Source organism: Sus scrofa, chromosome 5 (assembly GCF_000003025.6).
Source record: "Sus scrofa isolate TJ Tabasco breed Duroc chromosome 5, Sscrofa11.1, whole genome shotgun sequence".
NCBI classification, from domain to species: Eukaryota; Metazoa; Chordata; class Mammalia; order Artiodactyla; family Suidae; genus Sus; species Sus scrofa.
In genome coordinates, this window is record NC_010447.5 from 2,669,997 (window position 1) to 2,693,327 (window position 23,331).

Below are 23,331 nucleotides of genomic sequence, written 5' to 3' on the forward strand. Positions count from 1 at the left end.
TAGCATGTGGTCTGTCCTGAAGGATGTTTTGTGTGCACTTGAGAATGTGATCCTGCGCTGATGGGTGCACTGCTTGTAGATGACTGTCAGGTCTAGCTGGTTTTCAGCTGCTTAGCTTTCTTTTTAGTTGCGTATTGACCTTCTGTCTAGTTTTCCTGCCCATTACTGAAAGCAGTGTGTTGCTGTGTTTTCAAAAGACCTTTTTAAAATTGCTTGATGATCTGGGGAAATGCTTAGATATTAAACAGAAAGCAATACGAAAACGCGCATGCATGATATAATTGCTGCAGTGTAAAAAAGTACATTGACAAAAAGGCCAGAAGGATATTAATAAAACATTCCAGGGACAGCTTCTGGGATGCAGGATTATACTGTTAATGAGTTTTCCAATTTTTTAATAATAAGTCCATCACCTTGATCCCTGTCAAGACGTTTTAAATAGAAAATCTGACTGCATATGAAGGATAGGGCACCGTACTCTGGTTCTAACCCACTGGCCTTCCCAGGATCCTCTGCTCTCTACTCGCACCCCCCATCCCCGCAAGGACGGAACAGAACCTCCACAGGAAACTGCTCGTACTCAGAGCCTCTCATTTTTACCTTTAAAACGCTTCTGAGACGAGCTGGGGACCACAGACGTACGACAGGCATGAGGAGCACTGAAGGAGGCCAGGTGAAGCCGCGTTTAGCAGCAGAGCCTTGGCTCGTGGGTCACGTGGGAACCCCAGAGTGCACCGAGGGAGAGCTGGGATGCAGACAAGCGAAGCTGTTCCTCGAACTGCAATGCATCGGTGAGACACGAGGAACCGCGCGTCTCCCTCCCTGTCACTCAAAGCCCACTTGGCAGTGACCAAGGGAAAGGCAAAAGAACGACTGTGCCACCAGCATTCAGCTGACAGCAAGCCCCCTGCAGTCCCTCTCCTGTGCGTCCAGACTGGTTGTGGGAATTCACTGCCCGGGCCAACCGCGCACGAACTGCCCGCGCACCCCAACGCGCCACGAACCCCGGGGTCCAGACTCTTCTCTGGGCAAAACTAACATGTCGAAAAACAACCTGTGCTTTGGAGAGTGTGACCCACAGAAAGGACCGTGAAAATAAATACCCTTAATGTTCGTACGTACATACATCCTTCATTCCAATCCTTTTCCACGTTTGCTCGCAAGAGGAATTTATTTTATGAGAAAATGACGTATTGGATCAAATCAATTATAGAGCTTCACACACGCTGACAATGAGAACCAATCATGAAACACTCCTCCCCTTGCAAAATGCAGTCACCCTGGGGTGGCGGTCCCAGGTGCCCAGTCAGAGGGCTTTTCCTAAATTTAAGTAGCACCGAGGATGAAGGGTGGGGGATGGGGGCAGGTGGGGATTGCTCTGTGCCGCTTTGCTTTTTTGCTGTGCTGAAATTATTTAGTTGAACTAAAATATAATTCTCAACTTAAATTGTGGGATTCAGGGTGACGGAATAATGGTTCTTAATTTTAAATCGAATTTAACATTGCTAAAAGGAATATGACAGGCCCTGTTTGAAAAAAATACAGGCTTTACTTAAAAACTGCACCAGGTGCCTGGGGGGAAGAAACTAAAAAAATCCAGCCACAGGAGAATGGTTTCATGAATTATGCTGCATTATCTCAATAGAATGTTATGTGCAGGAGGTGGAAGGGATCTTTACAAAGATTTCTTAATAACGCAGGGAAGAGCTTATGTTAGAAGGTTAAATGGGGAAAAAGCATGAAACAGAATTGTGTACACAACACGCTCTGGATGACAGAAATACAGCACACGGCTAAGAGACTCAGGGGAACTCTGCCCGAGCTGCTGCTCCCCATGCACCGCCGTGGGCTGGCGCCCCACCTCCACGCCTGCTGGCAGGGACACTTGGGCACAGGAAGCAGGTCACTGCAGGCAGGGCAGAGTGAAAATCCAGGCGGCTCAGGGGCCGCGTGAGCCCCCCTGCTCCCTGCCCAGATAGAGAGGGCAGGACCCCGGCTCAGCTGAGCCCAGAGGAAGGAACGGGGGCCACCTCTGCCCGGCAGAGTGCGCCTTCCTGGCACAGAGCCCTCTTCCACGACCCTCCCCTGGGGACCCCCCCACTGCTGGGATTCTGCCTCAGGCCTGGGTGCCACCTACACAGCTCTCTCCACCAGCCTCACGTCTGCACCACACGCTCCCTGCCTCTGCCTCTGCGGCCACAAGAGCTCTCCTGACCCCCTGCCCCTTCCTTCGGGGGCTCCCGCCGGCCCAGGCCATGGGCTCCACTCGGAGCTGAGTTTACTGGCCGGCAGGTGAGTTGGATCCCATGCTTACTTGGAGAGGCTACGGCTGGCACTGGTGGGAGCACACATGTGCACGTGTCTGCGCGCCCAAGCGTGTGCGACACGCTCACGAGGATGCTGCGCCCTTCGACAGCGGGGCCAAGTGCCTCTCCCAGGCAGGGGCAGTGAGACCCCCTGCAGGGACCTGGGCTGCTGGCGGCCCCATGTCTCCCTGCACCCTGCTTCCAGGACACCCCCGCTTCTTCCTCATGTTTCCGGCTCACTCTGCTAAGCGCCTCCTCCGTCCCTCCGAGCTGCTTCTCCAGCCTCCATCAGCCTGGCCGGCCGCCTGACAAAGACGAGCCCTCCGGTGCCTCCAAACCAGACCCTGCTGTCACCCTCAGCACCTGTTAGCCACGCCCCCTTTCCCTGATCTCGTGGTGCTAAAGGCCTCTACATGCGAAGTCAGGGCCTCTGTGGCTCAGAGGCAGCACCCCCCCGACACGTCTTGGCCCCCAGAGCTGGGCTCCAGGCCCCTCCTCCCGGGAAAACACAGGAGCAGCTGTGGGGGGCGGGCACACGGCAGGCACACGGCCGGGCACAAGGTGACAGGCCCCAGAGCAGCCCGGCCACGGCTGCCTGGGCCCCTGGAGGACTCCCACACCTTCAGGGAACGGGAATAGCCCCAGCTTCAGCTTAGAAGAGGGATCCCCAGGCACAACACAAGCTGGGCCCGGGGTGGAGGCACTCAGGAGGCGGTCCCCGGGGCCGGTCCCAACACCACCTGCACTTCCAGAGTCTGAGCAGCTGTGTCAGGACCGGAAAGCTGGCCCGAAAGCACTGCCCAGGCACCCAGGCGTCCAAACCACAGATCCTGTTGCCCAGTTTTGCCCCCGAAGGAAAAAAATGTATTTTCAGCATCCTCACTAAGCAGGGCATCTGAGGTTTACTGCCCAAATGCCCAGCAAAGAGAAAGCCCTCCGCGCAGGTGTCCAGGGCCTTCGTCAGAGCAGGCGCGGGGCGCGTCCCTCCCCGACCCGCAGGACTTCCTGGCCTCACTGCCGCCCCAGGTCCCAGCGCCCTTACGGGCCACCGAGCATCACTGTCCCGTCAGCCCCACCCCACCCAGCTCGCGCTCCTCCCACAGGGCGCGGCTGCAAGGTCACAGAGTCTAGGGCGACCCCGCTGAGCCCAGTCCGGGGTGTTCTCAAAGCACCCCTACTTCTCTTCCTTACACAACGTCTCACTGCTTTCACTAAACTTTTCTTTTTTTTTAATGGCCACACCAGAGACAATGGAAGTCCCCGGACCAGGGGCTGAATCCAAGCTGCAGCTGCAGCAATGCCGGACCCTAAAAGAGTTAAAAACCCACTGTGCCAGGCCAGGGATAGAACCCGCACCTCCACAGCGACCCGAGCTGCTGCAGTCAGATCCTTAACCCACTGTGCCCCAGCGGGAACTCCTCATGAATCACTGCTTTACAACCAAAAGCTCCAAGAGGGCAGGACCCACGCCGAGCTCACCCACTGACGTGCCCACCTCCCCCGCAGAGGGCCGGCAGCTCGGTGGGCGCCCGGCACCTTCCACAGACACGCGAGAGCCGAGATAATGAGAGGCGGGCTTGGAGCGTCACGCGGACGCCCGGAAGCAGGGAGGGCAGGGTCCGAAAGGCCCCCGGTCCACCACCGACATCCCAACGCCGGGACCGAAGATACAGAAGGTCCCCTGATAACACGGGCAGAGACAAAGGGCGCGTTTAGCGCCAACGGTCCGGCCCGCCCTCGGGGCACGAGTGTGTTCGGTGTGTGGGCACGCGTGTGCACGGGGCTGCACGGTGGGGCTTGCAGGAGGCAGGGGCGTCTCTGCGTTTCACTGAAGGCCCCACTTGGGCACACATATGCCATTTTCTCCGGCTCTGCTCTCTGGTGACAGCCACCGTCACGGCCACGGCCCCCGTCCTGGGTGCTGATAATCAGACGAACGCGCCAAGGACCGCTGGGGTCTCACCACCTACGTCGGCAGCAGACTCGTTAAGACAGACTTATTTACCACCTTAATTAAATGGTCTACTGAACACGGAATATCAATTCTCTAATCACATCGCAGCTGAACTTCTTTCAATTAGCAGCTCTGAAGCCCACTGACAGGGGTCCTGCTGTTGCAGGACCATTAAGAGCATTTTCGTTATCTGTCAAACGAGGGGCTGACGAGCAGGCCCGGGCGCTCTCGGGGGCGGCACCCCCTGCTAAGAGATGAGGGGTGCACGGCAGGGGCCAAGCCGCCGCAGCCGCAGCCTCCCAGGATAGCCTGCCCCGCAGGAAGCCCAGTCGCTCAGGTCACAGCAACGCCGGACTCTGAAGCGACCAGAAACCTAAATGGCTCAAAACACAACCTGAGAAAAACAAACACGCACCAAGTCCTGGGGATTCGCAAGGAGACAGGCGATGCCAGCGGTAAATAAAAACGCCGCAGCTACACAGCAAACCCTCCACTGGGGGGTTTGCCGTTCGGCCAGAGATGAAGTAAAAAGCAGACCTGCACATACCCTGGGAGGACTTTGCTTTTTAGGATGTTTTTTTAAACTTGAAATGGAAACCAAGTGACGTTATATTACCGTTGGCTGCTGAAACAGAGATGGGAGCAAAAACGTGCAGGACTCAGACAGAAACGGCAGGACCCACCTGAATGTCCCATAAATCACGTATTTTGCATGCAATTAATATGCCCATAAAACGAAATGCTACTAGGATAGCAAAGGCAGAGAGGTGGTCAAATGCTGCAGAAATGCGATTAAAGGAGATTGGGGTTCTCTTGCGAGCAAAACGTTCCCCTAATACTCCAGCACCTTACCCTTCTCCATTGACATCCAGGCCGTTAAAGCCGGTGCTCTGATGGCCATTAAGACAGAGCGACACTCCGGATGGGCCACATTTCTCCTCATATATTATTAAAAAGAAGGAATTAATAACAACCGCATCTTCATGTCGTCAGGAGGCGAGCATGTGGCTTTAGGGGCGTTTTCAAAGCTGGCCATTACTCTCTACTAGCAGGTGTCGTTAGCACCTGAGCGGCACTTCTCAGCACTGGTCTCATCACACCCCGCCCCGTCGTCAGGCCACGGACGTGCGGGCCCGAAGCCCGCGAGAGGACGCCGCGGTCGTACCTGTGTGTTCGCAGAGGAAGACCACGAAGAACGGGATGACCAGGTCGTTCATCCCCTGGACGTAGCCGCTGGCCGGGTGGCGTATGGCCCATATGAACAATATCCGTTCGAAGATCTGAAAGAAAAGCCAACGGCTGGTGAAGCAAAAAGTAAACACGGCGGAACCTTTCAAACACCTGCGTTCTTCAAACAGGCGCGGTCCCGATTTCTCCAAGCTCTGACACTAAAACACCAAGAGGTTTCATTTGGTTTTTCTTTTTGTAAAATCCCGGTTGTCCTCATTTCTTGTTGATGCGCAAACAGGATGCAGTCTGCCACCCACCCCGGGCTCAGCCCTCCCGCCCAAGGCGGCTTCCAGAAACGTGCTCCGAGCCCCTGGGGTACCCATGCGTGGGGCTGCCCTGAACGTGGTCGGGCGGCACAGCAGCCCCTGCCCTTCTGGCAAAGGAGAGGGGCTGGAGGCAGAGAGGGCGGGGGCCTGGGAGGGCGGAGGGTGCGCTAAGGCTCCCGATGTGGCAGAGAGATGCTGTAACTGAGCTACAACCGGCACAGAGCGCATCGCATCAGTTCCAGGCGTGCGACACGGTGACTGGACGCTCGAAAGCGCTCAGCCGTGCGATGACCTCCCCGGCGAGGGGTGAACCTCCGCCGCCAGCCGCAGGCACGAAGGTTTTGCCTGTGATGAGGACTTTAAGATCCGCGCTCTCAGCAGCTCTCACGAGCGGTACAACGTCGTTAACTGGAGTCCCCAGGCCGCACCCGACAGCCCTGAGGCTTAGTTTATTTCCACCCCCTTCACCCAGGCCAGCCCCCAGCCCCCACCTCTGGCACCCACCATCTGGTCTCTGCACCATGCGCCCGGGTTATGTTTTTAGCAGATTTTCGTTCAGATGACGTCCCACTGCAGGTCATTACAAGACACTGATTACAGCGGCCTGCGCCAGGCGGCAGGTGCCCGTGGCTTGTCTCTCGGGTTCCGCGGGGTCCCTGTCAATCCCGTACTCCTTTCACCCCCCGCGCCTCCCCTTCGGCTGGTAACCACGAGTTTGTTTTCTCCGTCTGTGGGTCTGTTTCTGTTCTGCAAACACATCCGTCTGTGTTATTTTCAGACTCCGCCCCTGAGTGACACCACAGACATTGCCTCAAACCACACACGGGAGGTGCCCCAACAGAGGCCAGCCGCGTCCCGCCACATCCAGGCTGTCACCGGTCCCGGGCTCCTGCCCAGAGAGCCCGTCCCGCCCCTACTTCTCTGCCTTCCGGCTCCGACTCAAGCCCTGCCCGTCCCCAACGGAGACTGTGCTGCCATCCGCCCTCCACCCTGCCTGCCCTCGGGGAGGACCCTGGGCTCCCACCACGGGCCAGGTCGCACCGCTGCCCTGGCCTCCCACCAACAAGGAACCCAGTGCAGGCTGGACCCGGGAAACACCCAAAGGAGGAAGCACATCACTTCCCAGCAAGCCGACCTCGCAGAGCCAACTGTGTTTGCACCCGAGGGGGTCAACCCCTTCCAGCACCGCCTCCACTCCCAGCCATTGCTGTGCCTGTAGTCCAGCCCCCTGTCACCACCAAGCCGGCGTGACAAGGAGGGGCCCGGGGCGCAGGCGGAGGAAGTGTGCTGACCCAGGGCCAGTCCACCAGGGCGCAGGCAGCTCTGGAAGCCCAGCCCCGGCCCAACTCCCCCCACCCCCCGCACACCGTCCACTGTGTTTTTTCTAAACGAGTCCCAAAGGACCCACCCGTCGGGCAGGCAGCCGCTCCGCACCTGCAATGGCCCTGATGCCGCTTCTGCTGAATGAGTGACACGTTCGCACGGACGCGCATTTATACCTTCTTTAAGTCAACAGCCTTCCAGTGAGAACTGAAATTTACGCGAGATCAACAGACCACAGTCTTTCAACAACAGGCACCAGTTACAGTCTCTCATGCCAACCCCGAGTGGCGGCTACTGAGTGCCCAGCATCGGGCGCCACCGCCCTGGGCAGAGCTGGGGCAGCAGCCACAAGCCAGCGAGGTGGACGGCCCAGGAGGACAGCTGAGCAGGAGGCCCCGGGGAAGGACCCCCTCAGACCCCAGCGCCTCGCAGCCACAGCCCCACGTGGCCACGTGGACACAAAGCAAGCCCAAGCCAGGGCGGGGCTGCAGACAAGTGCCAGTGGTAAGGTGTGCACAGCGCAGCCATGCCAGCAGGACGGGCGGGTGGCCCCAGACACACAGCAGGTCAGGAGCAGGCAGGGGTGGGCGAGGGCTGCCCCACAGAAAGCAGCAGTGACAGGCAGGAGAGGCTCAGATGGGTGGCCACGCGCAGGCAGGGAGGAGGCAGTGAGGGTGGCCCGGTGGCATGAGCCACAGCCCTCGGGCAGAGCTCCATCTGACAATGCCGCCCCCCAAAGAAACCAGCAGGCGAGGAGACCCCTGGCACACCTCTCGGCGTGCACAGCCCGGTGTGGGTCCCTCCCCTGGAGTGTGAGGGGGCCACGCCCATGGCACACGGAAGGTCCCGCACCAGGGATCAAACCTGAACCCCAGCAGCGACGACGTGGGATCCCCGACTCGCTGAGCCACCAGGGAGCTCCCCTGTGACCTGCTCCTGACCACCAAAGGGAATGGGAGCGGTGACTATCTGCCAGGAGGGGCCCTCTCCTCTGGCCACAAGGAAGCCGGCCGTCGGGCTCGGAGCAAACGTGGCAAGGGTTACGTGCCAAGGATCTGAGGGCAGCAAAGAGTCAGCAAGAACCTGAGCCCCTGGTTCTGCAACCTACAAGCCACTGGATTCCTGCCAGCACTCCCATGAGTTTGGAAGCAGGTCCCTCCCCCGGGGAGCTTCCAATGAGGCTGTGGCCTGGAAGACCCCCTGCTTGTCACGCAGGTCCTGAGCTCAGGCCTGCCCAGACTCCTGACCCAGAAACTGAGACAGCAAAGGTAAACACATGGGTGCTGTCTGAAGGTTTGTGGTAAGAGTGCTGTGCAGCCAGAGAGAACTAATACAGACAAGTGGGGCACAGAGAAGTTAAGCAACCTACCCAAAGTCACACAGCCTGTGAGCAGCAGAGCCAGGGTCCCGCCCTGGTAGTCTGACAAAAAGGGAGCCTGGTACAGCCTATAAGGTGCCATCACTGCTATGCCTGAGGATAAAAGAGTTGTTCTCAGACACAAATCAAAATGGAGAGAGGACCAAGAAATTTTAATTTTACAGTAAGAAAGAAACAAAAGAGACCATGAGCTCCTGGTGAGCAGAGCCTTGTCCAATCACTCGCACCTGCCGGAGGTCCTGCGGGGCCCAGCCGCACGGCAGGGGCGTGTGTGTGCGCGCGCGTGTGTATGCAGGTGTGTGTGTGCATGCTCGCCCATGCATGCACACGCCAACTGAAGGACAGGCCAGAGCTCAGGGCACAGAGCTCTCCCCTCCTCCGCCGCGATCTCAAACTCCTGACAAGCAGTAATTTAAGCCATGGGGCACCCCACCCTCAACCAGGCCCACCCCTCCAGAGGGCTGGGTCTCACACACAGAGCCCCAACCTACCCACGAGCATGAATGCAGTTTGGCCTTCGGCGCCCCAGGCACCAAGAAAAGCCATGTGGAGTGCTGGATTCCCCAGCATTACTCTGGAGGAAGACCAGGGAGCCGAGGCTTGTCGAACCTGGGCAGCACCCAGGCAGGAGGCTGCAGTGGACCGTGTGCAGGGCCGCGGAAAGCCCGGGAAGCCCGGCCCCGCCCATCCCCGGTCTCTGGACAGACACCGCCTGGATTTTGGACCAGCTTTTCTCAAAAGAGAGGAAACGGCTGGGGGGATGAGCCCCACCGAGGGGCGGGGCCAGGGCATTTGGTGCAGGGAGAGCTTGGAGCACAGGCCGCAGGCCAAGTGGGTTGTGAGCAGCTGTTCAGATGGAAGGAGACGGAGGGGAGCCTTCCAGAGACAGACAGACAGAGGCCGCGGGGCAGCGCAGGGCCTGGGAAACCATACGAGGCTGAGGGTCGGGCAGCGGTCTCCGCGGGATGGCTGGGGCCCTACACAGACAACCGCTTGTTTCTCCCTGGACAGGTTCCCTCTTGCGGCACCACCAGTCAGGGCTGGGCGAGGACAGAGTCTGCCCAGTGAGCCCAGAGCCACCAGCACCGGCCCAGCTCATGGGGAGACGGGTGGGCGCGTCCTCTCGGGCACCATGCCCCACCTGCGAGCCCTCTCCAGAGAGGCACTGGCCTCCACCACCCGGAGCGCCTGCCAGCTTCAGTGCCCATAAACGACGTCCCAGCGGCTGGGACGCTGCGTGCCCTTCACCTGGCGCGTAGCCCCGGCCGGAACCCCAGGCCCACGCAGCAGAGCCAGGACGCTGCACCTGCGGCCGCTCGTCTTCGTCCGTGTTGTTTCCCTGTGACAGCAGCTATCGATTTAGAAAATAAGGAGAACTCCCAGGATTGAGGTCTCTGGGTGCGCAGTGGAGCAGAAAGGGACATCACTTGCTTCAACATCCTTCAGTCTCCTTCTCCCGCCATTAACTGGCCTGTCCCTGTCCCTCTGGGGGACACAGGAAGCCGCAGTGGCTCCCCCGCAACCGCGGGCCCCGGGCCCCCGCATCTGGGCTCGCAGGCTGGCCCCCCAGCCTCGCAGCTCGGGAAGCAGCCGGTTCCTGAGAAGCAGAAGCCGACAGACGGTTCAGCCCTGTCTAGACTCCCCTGAGGAAACAATACCGCAGAAACGACTGCTACATGGAGAGGAGGCCGCACGACGGCGGGAGAGATGAGCCCAAAAGGACGGGGAGGACCTGGGTGCCCACCCACCCGCAGCCGAGCGGCCGGAAGGGAGGGAGTCGCAGGGCAGGGCCTGCAGGGTCCGCGAGGTGGCAGGAGCCAGCGCCGCACCGTGAGGGCCCCTGGTCACTGGTGCCCCTGGCCACCCCCCGGGCCTCCTCTCCAGCCACGGGAAGCTATACGCCAAGGCCACAGGCTCCAGTGTCTCAAGGCCTCTGCCCGCTGCCAGGTCAAGGGCAGCCCCCTTCGGGCCCCCACCCCACTCGCTCGCCCTCTTCCGGGGTGCGGGCCGCGGGGGCCGCCGTCGGACAGCACAGCGCCAGCAAGCAGAAGGCGCAGCTGGGTGGCGGGGGCGCAGGGCTTCTGCTCCTTTGTCTGCTTTTCACTGACCATTGATCCTGCGCCCTGTCTCGGTCCCTTCATGTGAGCGCGCTCCGCTTTTGCTCTGAGATCCCAGGAAGCAGCAGGGACTCGCGTCCAAGTCAGCGACACAGGCCGGGCCGGGAAGGGGAGGCAGGCCCGCCCGGGGCTGCAGGTGCACGGGGTGAGGGGCCAGCCTCGACGTGCTTTGCGAGGTGAGGAAAGCAGATACATTTTCTCGCACTCACAACCGAAGGGCAGGAAAGAAGCCCCTCCAAACGAAACGTCAGAGCGTCCCCGTCACCAGACCAAACCTCAACCCAGCTGACGGAGCCTCATAACAAAGCCTGAGGAGCCAGGCGCTGGTCAGAGGGCACCGCTCTGCCCAGAGGGCAGCCAGGCCTCCCCCAGGGCAGTACTGTGCCTCAGATGCAACCAAGCTCAGTCCCGCCGGGCATTCAAAGAAGCCGCCCGGACCAACCGGGATTTACTCCAGGAACGTACGATTGCCCCGATACCGGGAAGAATACTAATAAAACCCACCATCTCCACAGAATAAAGACCGAGACAATATCACCAACTCGAGTGACAAGGGGGAAAGGATTTCATGAACCTCGACAGCCATTTATGATGTTAAAACCACGAGAAAAGCCTCCTCTTTAACATACGGCATCTATAAAACCTGGAGTAAATACCCTGAGTCAGTGATGCCACGTTAAAAGACCCGTTTAAAACCAGGCAGTGGCGCCAGGATGCCGGCCTCCACCACTACGACTCGACGTGGCAGTGGAAGCCCTGACCAGCAAGGAAGAAAGTGTACATGCAGGACAGAAAGAAAGAGATAAAAAGAACATTCCATGACTCATAAATGACATGCGTAACTTCTTTAAAACCTCAGACACACCTACACACAAAATACCTGCATCGACAAAAGAGATTAGCACGTGTGCCAGGTAGGAAACGAACTGGCAAGAGCCAACTGCATTTCTGCATGCTGTCAATAAAAAATCAGACAATGCCACTAAAAATTAAGAAGACACTACTGACTAAAAATGCATGTATGAATAAATTCAGTCAGTTGTATAATACATGTAGGGAGAAAATACTGGTGTAAAAGTTCAGAACATCTAAATAAATGCAGCGACAAACAGTTACTTCTGTCTGCTGTCCAAGAGATCTGCTGTCACGTCTGAGGTGTCCATGAAATACAAGTAAGATGATTTTCAATTTACATTTGAAAGCCAAAGGTGCTGACTAGCCAGGAAAAAGGAGCCAGAGCTGGTGCCCATCCGACCAGACATCAAGGCCAGGTGACCAAGACAGGGTGAAGGCGGCATGGGGACGGACAGACAGACGGACAAACCAGGGCACGGGGGGAGCCCCGAAGGAGCCCACCTGCCCAGGAAGTCCTGTGGGCGACAGAGCCCAGGAGGGCAAAGGCACAACTGTCACTGTAACCCACGTGGAGGGCAGTTAAAGAAACGGGGCTGCTTTACCACGCTCGGTACAGAGCTAATCCCAGACAGCCGGGGGCCCAAACGCGGAAGGCCAAACTGTAAAGCTCTCTTTGAAATGACGAGGCTGGGACGGACACAGAAAGGCCCAGCCGTAAAGGAGAGGGCGGCCGAGCTGCTCAGCAACGACAGTGAGAAACTCTACCAACGGAAGGAAGGTCAACGATACAGACACTCCCAAAAAGAATTCATATCCAGGTTACAGCGAGAATACGAAGCAGTGGACAAACAAGGAAAAACACAATGGAAATGGGGCAAAAGCATCTCACAAGAGAGGAAATGGAACGGCCGAGAAATGCATGAAAAACACGTGTCTTCACCGGCCGAGGGACGTGGAAACGAACAGCCCCTGAGACCACGGGCATCAGGGGCTTCCGGGCTGAAGGCCCCAAGCGGAGGGGAGGGGTCGGCACCCACACGTATCCCCAGCCCGCGGGGCGCTCCTGGCGCAGACCCAAGAGAGACGCTGGCACACGGGCCCCGAGGAACGCTCAGGAAAGAAGATAACCCAGGGGCTTATCCACACCGGGCGCGATCGACAGACCACGGAACACTCGAGGGAGCAGCGCACAGCACAAAAACGAGCCACGAGAAATGCAGAGGGCGGGGCAGGGGCCTTGGAACCTTAACTCTGTAGCATGAAGAGCAATGGCAAGTACAGTTAGCACAAGTCTGCTAAAACTAAAGATTAAAAACAGGCAAAACAAGAGCTCCCGCTGTGGCTCAGCGGTAACAAACCTGACTGCTATCCATGAGGACGTGGGTTTGATTCCTGGCCTCGCTCCGTGGGTTAAGGATCCGGCGTTGCCGTGAGCTGTGGTGTAGGTCGCAGACACGGTTCGGAGCTGGAATTGCTGGGGCTGTGGTGTAGACTGGCAGCTGTAGTTCTGATTAGACCCCTAGCCTGGGAAACTCCATATGCTGCAGGCTCGGCCCTAAAAAGCAAAAAAAAAGAAAAAACAGGCAAAACACACATACATGATCTTGTGATAAAACTATACAGAAAAGCGAGAGGAATATTAACAAAATTCAAGGGAAGAGTCACCTGGGGGACAAGGACATGTCTGGGGAGCACAAAGAAGGGACCTCGAGGACGCTGGTCAGGCCCTATTTTTCAGCTTGATGGGGGTATGTGGGAGCTTAATGTTTTCTTCAGATTGGACACGTGTTCCAGACCCCTTTCTGCTCCGACACACTTCACCGTAAAACCAAAACGAGAAAAAAGGCAAACACTATGGATTAGACCCTCGACACAGACGCCAGAAGAGCTGCACGAACTGACCGCATAACAAATACGCATCTCTGAGCCGCTCACAAACGCACCCCACCTCTAGAACAGTGACAGCGACTGTGAGATGCAGGAGGAGAGGAAGAGCCCCCACGCTCACGGGCCAGGCGCCCGGCGAGGCCGGGAAGGCACCTCCCCCCACGGAAGGTCACAGAAGGCGCTCGCGTGAGCAGAGCGCATCATGACTCATCTCACCAGCATCAGGCCTTCACACGCTACATGCCAGGCAGCCCCGGAGGCCCCGGGCACACGCGGCAAAGAGCCCCAGGCCCTGCCCCGGCAGAGCCGGCAGGAGCGGAGCGAGCCAGGGCCTGGGCCGCAGCCGGATCCCAGCAGGATGGCTCGGACGCAGCAATTCAAGCCCACAGACGCCATCAGGCACCAGAGGCGGAGAACAGGGGGGAGGCCGCCGCCCCGCGAGCTGAGTGTAGGGACAGAGACGCGCGACAACACATGGGCGCAGTGGGGCCGGCAGGACAGGGTGGTGCGGGCAAGCGGCTGGGGACGGTGCTGCCGAGCAGGGCGGGCTGGGACGAGGCCTCCGGGCCGAGGGGCAACACAGGCAGCACAGGCAAAGCAAAGCCCTCTCCAAGCGGCCCCGGTCCCAGGACAGAGCCCACCCCCGCCCCTCCAGAAGCGGGGCCCTCGCTCCCCACACAGAGGCCCAGTCGGGACTCTGGCTACCAAAAGCTCACACTCGCAAGAGTCCAGGAGGAACACATCTGTGCTCCAGGGAAATCAGCCTCCTGGGAAATGACCACCCCTCAGGGTCAGGGAGACTCGCCACGCCACCTGGAAGCCTGCACAGACAGGACGCAGTCCGAAGAGCCTGCCTGTTTCACTGCCTGTTTCACGATGCTCTGTGTCTGTTTACATGTCACGAGACATCACCTCTCCACGGCTAATTGGAAAAAGCATGTTATTTCCCTCATTTGTGCAACTGCTCTAAGAAGCAGATAACCAGAGGGCAGATAGTATAATAATTACGGAGGAGAAGTGACTCTGGAGCTGATGAACTTATCACATGAAAAGGCCTGGCTGCGGTCTCGGAAGAGGAGCCCCTCCCGCCCCCCAGCTCTCGGCAGCAACCACAGGGGCCAGAATCCGCGTTCTCGCAAGTAACCGCCTGGGTCCGTTCACCACCGGACTGAGGATAAAAAGAGCAAGTGGCAAAACAAGTTGTGGATTTCGCTTTCAAGTAACGACACCGAGTAAAAGATTAAATCCTAACTTCAACAAAATCTCCTAAGCCCCACGGGGCTCCCGACAATGCCCCAGGCACCCAGGACACCCGGACAACCCTGCTCTGGGAGCCGACGCGCAGGTGGAGTGAGCGCCCTAACAAGGAGACAAGCCCGATGGGCTGGACGCTCCAGGCACACCCGGCGTGTGAGCGAAGTGGGGAGAGGGGCCGGGACAGCAGCCAGCGCCACAGGAACGGCGTCCCCGACAAGACAACGGTCTTCTGGCCCGGGAGGAACTGGACACCCGAGATCACAGGTGAGAGAGGGAGGGGTCCAGGCAGCTGTTCACATAACACGAACTTGGAACAGCTGCGCTGTGCCATGCGCGCTGGACGCCCCGGAGTCAGGGCTGAAAACACCCCGGATCCGAGGTCTGCCCGGATGGGGCTGAGGCGGAAAAGCAGAGCCAGGGCGGAGGCAGCCGCAGCCCAGGTCCCAGGTCCCAGGTCCCAGGTCCCAGGTCCCTGGGGAGGCCGGATGGAGCAGCCTCCCGCAGCCACCCCAGGGGCCCTATCTATGCTCAGCTGAGAAGAAGGAAGTCAGGAGGGCACCCGGCCACCAGCCCCTCCTGGGGCCACCCTGCCCTGTCCGCTGCCCTCGGGCGGTGACCTCCGGTGAAGACCTTGGCTCCTGGTCAGACAGCCCAGCCTGCGGCTCTCCCTCGCCTCAAGGCCCTCCCTCCATCAGCGGCCTCTAACTCGGGCCGTGCTTCCTGAGAACAGGGGCTCCCAGGCTCCACCAGGGAGTCTGACCCAGAAGATCTAACGGAGGCCAGGGAACAGGCAGGCTACAGGCTTGAAAAGCAATTAAACAAGGAGCAAAAAATGGAACAGACACTCCACCAAAGACTATCTGTGTGTAACAAATCAGCATATGAAAAGATGCTCGGCGGGGCGGTCGATAGGGAAATGCAAATGATAACCCCGCAAGGTACCCCTCGCACCTGCTTTTTAAACCAGCGCCAAGCACTGACAAGGAGGCGCCAAGCACTGACAAGGATGCCGAGCAGCTAGGACTCTGGGCGGGGGACACTAACCGGCACAGCCCCCCGGGGAAGGAGCGGGGCAGCTTCTTATCGAGTATATAAACACACACCCAGCACACGCCCGGCGCCTGGCGGAGGGAAGCACAGCGCCACCCGGCCATGGGGACGGGCACGAAGGCCCAAAGCAAACGCATTCCGCGACAGCCCAGAACCGGACAGAACCCGGCAGCTGGTGACAGGGCAGATACACAGCTGTAGGTGGACAGTGTGGACAAACGTCCACGCGCCACCCAGGGCAGGGCACCCGGCACCAAGTCCACACATCAGCCAATCCTGTTCCTGAGAAAGTCTCTAAAAGCAAAGAGACAGAAAGCAGATCAGCAGGGAGTTCCCAGGTGGCCTGGTGGTTAAGGACTCGGTGTTGTCACTGCTGTGGGTTGGGCTCAGAAGAAACCAGATCAGCAGTGCCCAGGCCGGGAGACTGACAGCAAGGGGACACCAGGGGACTCTTCAGGGAGAGGGAAGGAGAGTCGGTCAGCGTCAGTCAGCCTGGGGGTGGGGGGGTGGGAAGCGTCCAGAGCAGAAGCGCCCGCTGCACAAATAAACCCAGGTGCAGACAGACCCGGGGAAACGCCTGGGCACAGACCCTTTTCCCTGAGTCCCCAGAAGCCCAAGCTTCCGCGGGGCATACCTCCTGGCCGCCCACAGCCAAGGACAAGCACAGGACACAGGACAAGCACTGCCAGTGGTTTCCCACTGACCCCTCGAGGGAGCGGCTGCCCTCTCTCTGAGTCCCCAGACGCCGGCTGCTCCTCTGCTCGTGGCCTTTCCCCGTGGTGCAGTTGGCGGCCCCGACCTCCTGCATCGTGCCCGCCAGTTGCTGGTTTCACCACACACACCCTCTGCCCTAAGCCCAGGCCCCAGAGGACTGAGCTGAGTGAGGCGCCTCCAACAGGCTCGAGGTCCCAGCACATCACAGGCGACACCGCCGGGCAGGCACCGATCCGTCTGCTAAACCCCGAGGGCTCAGCGTGACAAGGAAGGCATCAAGTGGTGGAAGAATACGAAAGTGAAGATGCACCACAGGTCATGGCGTGGATGCTATTTTCCACCAAAAAACCCACAAAACATAAATTAAAACAAGGATGATATGCGATCTCTTGTTTTCCAGATCCAAGAAGCGCAACTACTGCAAAGGACAATCAGAGAGAAGCACCTCAAAATAACTACTTCTGCGGAAAACTAATTTTCTCCTTTTGTGTTCCGCGAGCTAAAAGTACTTTGGCTGCAATAATCCTGGATTTTTTTTTTTTTAACAAACTTAGTGAACAAACAAGAGATATCAACGTTTAAAAGTGCATTTATGGAGCAACCAGATGCAAAACACACATTTCAAACAATAAAAACTTTCAATTTTAAAGAGATGCCATTTATAAGAGCACCGAAAAAAAAAAAAAAAAAGACAACTAAGAATAAATCTAACAAAACATACACAAGAACTTTTATGGAGCTGATTTTAAAACTTCACGGAAAGGCATTAAAGAAAGGCCTGAAAAAAGGAGAATTAGCATGTGAATGACAACAAAGACTCAATTTCAGAGAGCAGTCAATTCTCCCAAACTGACCTACAGAGTCTGTGCGATTCCAATCAGAGACCAGACCTTAAACACAAACGAGGGCAGAATCTGAAAAACGCAATTAGTGAAGATGACAAAAGAAGCAGCAGACTCCCCGACAGAGAGACCAGAAGACCAGATCGGGTTCCGGCGGGGCGGGGGAGGGGAGGCGGGGAGGGGAGGCGGGGGAGGGTCAGAGGATCAGGACACTGGACAGGCCGCCCCCAGAGGGCCTTCTAGCGCACAGGGCACGCAGCCCGGTTTTACAACAACTGAACGGAGCAACCTTTAAAACTGTGACTCGCCACACGGTACACGCAGTAATGTACTTATTTCCACCCACAGACAAACGAGAAAACCCTGGCCACCTGCTTCTGAGCCTTACGCGCAAGAGCGAAGTCCTAAGACGATGAGCGCGTTGAAGGGGCAGGAGGAGCGTGGCCGCCGAGGCCCACAGACGCAGACTCGGGGCCAAGCTGCCCGCATCCGCCGAGGGGGACACGCAGGGAAGGGAGCTCGAACTCGGGACAAGACAGAGCCCCGACCTCCGAGCGTCTGCAAGTGACACCAACAGAAGGGATGTGCAGACGAGGCGCCAAGACAGAGGCTTCGGGGTGAGGAGGTTAACTGCGGGCCCACCTCCCAGCGCGCAGCCCAGACCCGGCAGGAGAGCAAAGGGTGAGCGGCCAAACGGCAGGACCCAGAGGTGAAGACGCGGGCGGGCGGGCGGGCGGGAGAAGGGCCTTCGGACGTCTGGGGGCGCAAGGATCTCCCAAGCAAGGCGCACCCCAACCGAGGAGGTGGCTAACCCAAGGCCACTGAAACTGAGAACTGGCCGCCCTGAAGGGCCCCCAGGAGGAGGAGTCAGAAGGAAGCCACGGGGTGGGAGGGCTCTGCCCTGCCCAAGCCCACGGAGAACTAGAACCCCTAACACGCAAAACTCGGGCAGAGACGGAATAAGCATTTCCCAGAAGGCAGACGCAGACACACAAGAGATGCTCGTTCGGCAGGTGATGAGAGAGACGGAAGTGAAAACTGCCCACCAGCGGGGCAGGACCTGGGGAGCCTGGCAGGGCTGTGGAGCCGCGGGAGCTCCGCGGGACGGCGGCATCAGGTTGCCGGTCTGCAAAGGTTAACAGGCGACACCCACCCACGCAGCCGTCTTACTTCTCCCTAAGTGCTCCCGAGCCGGTGCTGCCAGTGGGCAGCCCGGGTCCTAACAGCGAACCGTGGAGCCCCCCCACATGCCCACCGGCAGGACGAAGGCCACAGGAAGCGCGGAATATTTAAGTAACACGACCACCGACACACGGGTTAGCTGAATCTTAGAAAACGCTGCGGTGGAGACCAGTCTACACAGGGGAAGGATCCGGCTCTGGACCACGGCGGTCCCGGTGTCACATGACCGGTACGAAAGGCGTGAAGAATCCCAGCCGCGAGTCAGGAGGGTTCTCAGCCCTAATCTGGTGGTGGCTCGGGCGTGCAGACTGTCTCCACAGCGGCCCGCTGTGCGCTTCGAGAGGCGCCCGCACCCACGATGCACGTGTTTGCCGCGCAGGAGCGGCTCCTCTCCGTGACCCCGTCCCCGGGGGCCACCCCCACACCGGCCGCTGGGACCGTGGGCCCCGGCCTCCCCCGCGGGAAGCCCCCAGCTCTTACCTCCGTCACCTTGGGCTGAAGGACCAACGCTTCGGGGCTCATGCGGGGAATGTCTATGTGGATCTGGGGACGGAGGAGAAGGCACGTGAGTCTTCAGAGACAAACACCCTCACAAGCCGCGACTAGCAGGGCGCCACTTCCCAAGGGCAGCGGGGTCCCCGCATCTGCGTCCGCTCCCTCTGAAGATGCCACCCTGTGCTGCGCGTTCTCCTGCAGAGCCCCCACTTCCGACAGCCCCCCGACCCGGCCCCCCGCACGACGGGCTTGCTCGCCGCTCCCCACCCCGCAGCGCTGCTGTGTGATTAGGAGCAGCGCAGGCTCTCGGCTATTTAGGAACAGAATCCATAGCAATTAGTAAACATTGATTTCCAGCCTCTGACACGGGAGCAAGTCGAGAGCATCAACAGAGTACAAGTTCTCGGCTGTGACAGCGGCTTCTTGGGACCCAGGCCGCATCGTTCTCCGCTTTACAAAGCCCGCGGGGAATCCAGGGCACTCTGCAAAGGAAGCACTTACAAACCTCTGCGGGGGCTGGCGGATCCCCACCTGACCACACGGAGCCCCCCCACCCCGCCCCCATGGCAGCAACGCCCTGCGTGCTCACGGAGCACCAACTCGGGGCCCCGAGCTGGCACGGCGGGCCGGCCCAGCACCCCACGTCCCACCCCTCCACCCGGGAAGCCGGCCCACCGTGCACCCCTTCCTGCCACGGGGGAGCCCAGGGCTCAGGTCCTCTTCCAGCCTGCGCGTGACCGGGCGTTCTGAGCCCTGAGGCCTGTGCCCTCACTCGGCCGGGTGGCACCGCGGCCTTGGTACCCTGGTCTCTCGGAGCCCGTCGCATCCTCCACACGCCCCGGGCGAAGGTCCGCAGGGCAGTGGGCAGGGCAGTGGCACAGCCCCGAGAGCCGCGTCTGCCGCGGGCTCTGAGACGGGGGGACTGTCCCCACCGAGGGGCTCCCACCTCAGACCCTCCCTCAGTGAGAGGGACCGGGGGCCTGCAGACCTGCGTGTGCGGGGAGCACGGACCACGGGGCGGAGGGAGGGCGGGGAGGCCACCGCAGGAGGCCGGGAGATGACCACCCGCAAACCCGCGGAGACACGGGGTGGAGGCGGCGAGGGGGCCGGCAGGCAGGCGCCCGCCCGTGGGAAGGAGACCTGGGGGAGGCGGGGAGGGACGTCCAGGCTGGCGGCTCAGGAGACCGCACCGCCACTCGTAGGAGCCGGGAATCTTCCCCGTCTCACCCCCTGGCCCAGAGCGTCCTCCTGAGCCCCCTCAGAGCACTGTCCCCAGGCCAGGACGGGTGTGCCACAGCCAGGGCAGCACAGGGCATCACGGACCCGCCATCATCTGCATCCCAAGGAGGCGCCACCCCCAGAGGAGGCGCCGCAAGGGCCCTGCACGGGCCGGGGAGCCGGGCGCCACCACGCCTGCAGGACCCGAGGGGCCAGGCGGGGGGGACACACGGGAGGAATCTGCAGCTCTGGGCACGACGCTGTCACCCGAAGAGTAAACACAAAACCCACATGAGCAGAGGGCAAGAAAAGGCGCGGAGCCTCCCGCGCTTCCCAGGGCCGCGGCAGCAGGCGGCCTGCCAGGGTCGGTGTTGGGGGCAGACGCTGTGAGCGGGCACAGGCAGAGAGCAGGGAGCCAAGCCCCAACCAGGCCGGCTCCGCGCTGACCTAACAGAGCGCCCGTGCAGCTGTGCCCACCCAGCCCACGCTGCCCCCCAGAGGCATGGGCGCTGGGCACCCAGCAGCAACCATGGGACACGCCGCCACGGCTGCCACTGTTCTCAGCGACACTCGTGTACAGATCTGAGGATTCACAGCAACACGGGAGCATTTATTACCTATCAGAGTAACCGAATACAGACGGTGCAACCCGTTTTTAATTAACTTTCCCTTCAGAAATTCATCACAGGACACAGCTCGGTAAATCCTGCAGACAGATGCTGGTGTCATCTTTGGACGTCTTTTTCTGGACTAATAACACATCAAAACCACAAGCAAAACAGCACCCGATTCACCCGTTCCCCAAAACCCGCAAAGTGGAGAAATTCACCAGAGAAGCGGGTGTTTCCCTGACCGAATCCAAACGCACTCCGCGTCTCAGATCCGCCTCTGGGACCAACAGCGTGGCCTGGCGCCGCCTGTGGCAGGGAGTCAAGGACAAGCCGCAGGGTGGACCGCAGGGGCCAGAGGCTCGAGGCTGCCCTGGACGGTGACGGAAGGGGCCCTGCCACCTCCTGCTCCCCAGGCAGGCGAGGCGCTCTTCCTGCAGAGCCTGCACTGCCCTGTGCGTGGGCGATGCCTTCCGAGCACCCACCCACTTGACTTACCCTCTGATCATCCGTCAGGGGCCAGGCTGTCTTTGCCCCTCCCCGCAGCGCGGCAGCTGCGACAGAGAGACGCCATCTCTCAACAAGGAGACGCGATCTGCCACGTCTGAGCAGCAGAACCGGCAGGACTCCTTCACCTCGAGGCAGCGCTCGGAAGGCTCGCCCCGCCCCGCCTCAGGGAAGTCAGAGGTCCCCTTCAGAGCCAGGAGGCAGGGCGACCCAGTGCTCACTCCCCTTCTGTCTCCGTGCAGCACAACCACTTGCAAGTCTCACATGTGACAGAGACAATGCGAATTATAAAGCCCCGAGCGGTTCTAACAGCAAATTCTGGATGCACTGAGAATTATAAATCAGTTTTAAGTATCCTTCCCATTACACACACCGTCTGTCCACAAACTACTCAAGAAGCTATAATTATACCTATTTTGTATTAAACTAAATGGCAAAATGATAAGTTGGTGACCCCTCTATGGGCTGAACAGTGTCCCCCCCAGAACACAGCCGCCCAGCACTGCCCTCTTCTGCCTAAATCACATCCCTGAGGCGGCAGAGGGCAGCGCCCACGGAGCCCAGTGGACTCCCCATCTGCACCGGACCCCCCGGCCCCCGGGGAGGCGGGCCTCGGCGCCCTGCGAGGGGCTCCCATGAAAAACACCCTTCCCGCTGTTGCGGAAGGAACTAGAGCCACCAAGGAACTACTGTCGGAGGCAGTTCAGCCCTGCTGGCTTCTAACGCATTCCTCTCTGTGAAAGTAAAGACCCGGGACCCACCGGCGTCACCACCAATGAAAGCAGCTGCAGTCACAGAAGGGAGGAAAAGGCCCCCACCTGTCTGTAGGTATCTTGGTGAACTTCATCGTTCCTAGAGTCGTAATAGTGATCAATAAAAGCAAAATATTCTTTCTGTTTTCTCTGGAGAGTGGCCGGTCTTCGGTCCACGTTGGCCGGAAGGTAACCCTGGGTGCGGAAGAGAAAAAGGACACGTGGTTACTGATGATTCGTGGGGGACCCCCGGGAGAAGTCGGAGTCAAAGGCTCGCATCTGAAAAGAGCTCTGGCTCTGAAATCTGATGGGGGCGGCGGGGAGGGTTGAATGAGGTGCAAAAAGGAAAGCCGCCTTCTCTGCAGAAGCCTCAGCCCCACAGCGTAACCCGGACTCCGGGCTCCCAGGCCCCGGAGCCGCCCCAGAGGGCACGTGGCCTTGAACTCACTTCTGAAGCAGGGCTGAGACGAAACCACCCTTCACAGCCCACGGAGGAGCGGGAAGCCTGAAGCCCCTACAACGCTGCACGTGAGTGTGTGCGTGTGCGTGTCTGTGCGTGTCCACGTGTCCACACACGCACACACATGCACGAATTCACCCCCTTTCCTCCTCCAAGGACTCCCGGGCTCTCGGCAGCCCGAGGCCCGAGTGGACCGACATCCAGAAGGGGTCAGGCAGGGGGGTGACCAGGAGGAGCCCAGTCCCCGCCTTGCACGTCCTCCTTTTGAGTCCGCAATATCGCCGTCTCGTCCAAACTAAAAGGCGCCTATTTTACGTAAACGGTTCCGTGACACCTGCCTGAAGGGCACAGCTGTGCGATTTCCATCACCCCGCACACTCCCGGGGTCCGCGGCACCCACCCCGGCCCTCGGCCCGGAGGAGCAGGGCCGCATCCTGGCACCACGTCTCAGTGGAAGCACCCGGCCTGTGCTGGGGCCAGCGGCACCCCCCAGCCCGCTGCCCCCAGCTTCGCTCAGGCTGCACGGGATCCCGCGGCGACCGCCCCCTCCCCGGGCGGTATTCCAGAGCGTGGATGTGCCAGTGTGTTAAGCCACATCCATGCGTGCTGAACGTTGCATTGTTTCTAGTTTGGGGCTATGTTTTCGTGGGGGGTTTTTTTTGTTTTTTGGGGTGAGGATGCTCCCAGGCCAGGGATGACACCCGCGCCAGAGCCGTGTAAGTGCTGTGAAGGGAACTCCTTGGGGCTGTTTTAAATCACGCTGGGGAGGAAGGTCCTGTGTGGCACAGCAGGTTAGGGATCCGGTGTTGCCGCAGGCGCGGCACAGATCACAAGCGCGGTGCAGGTTTGAACCCCTGGTACATGCCACAGGCACATCCAAAAATAAAAACAAAGAAAGCCTGGTGTAAACACTCTCGCATGAGACTCTAG

General features: G+C 59.5%; 1 protein-coding gene across 1 annotated transcript in view; it reads right to left on the bottom strand.

Moving 5' to 3' along the window:
- TBC1D22A (TBC1 domain family member 22A) overlaps positions 1 to 23,331 on the bottom strand; it is a 258,394-nt gene that overhangs the window by 141,077 nt on the left and 93,986 nt on the right. Inside the window, 3 exon segments of the mRNA XM_021091361.1 lie at positions 5,426 to 5,540; positions 18,842 to 18,904; positions 22,008 to 22,136. Coding sequence (XP_020947020.1) covers positions 5,426 to 5,540; positions 18,842 to 18,904; positions 22,008 to 22,136 — 307 coding nt within the window.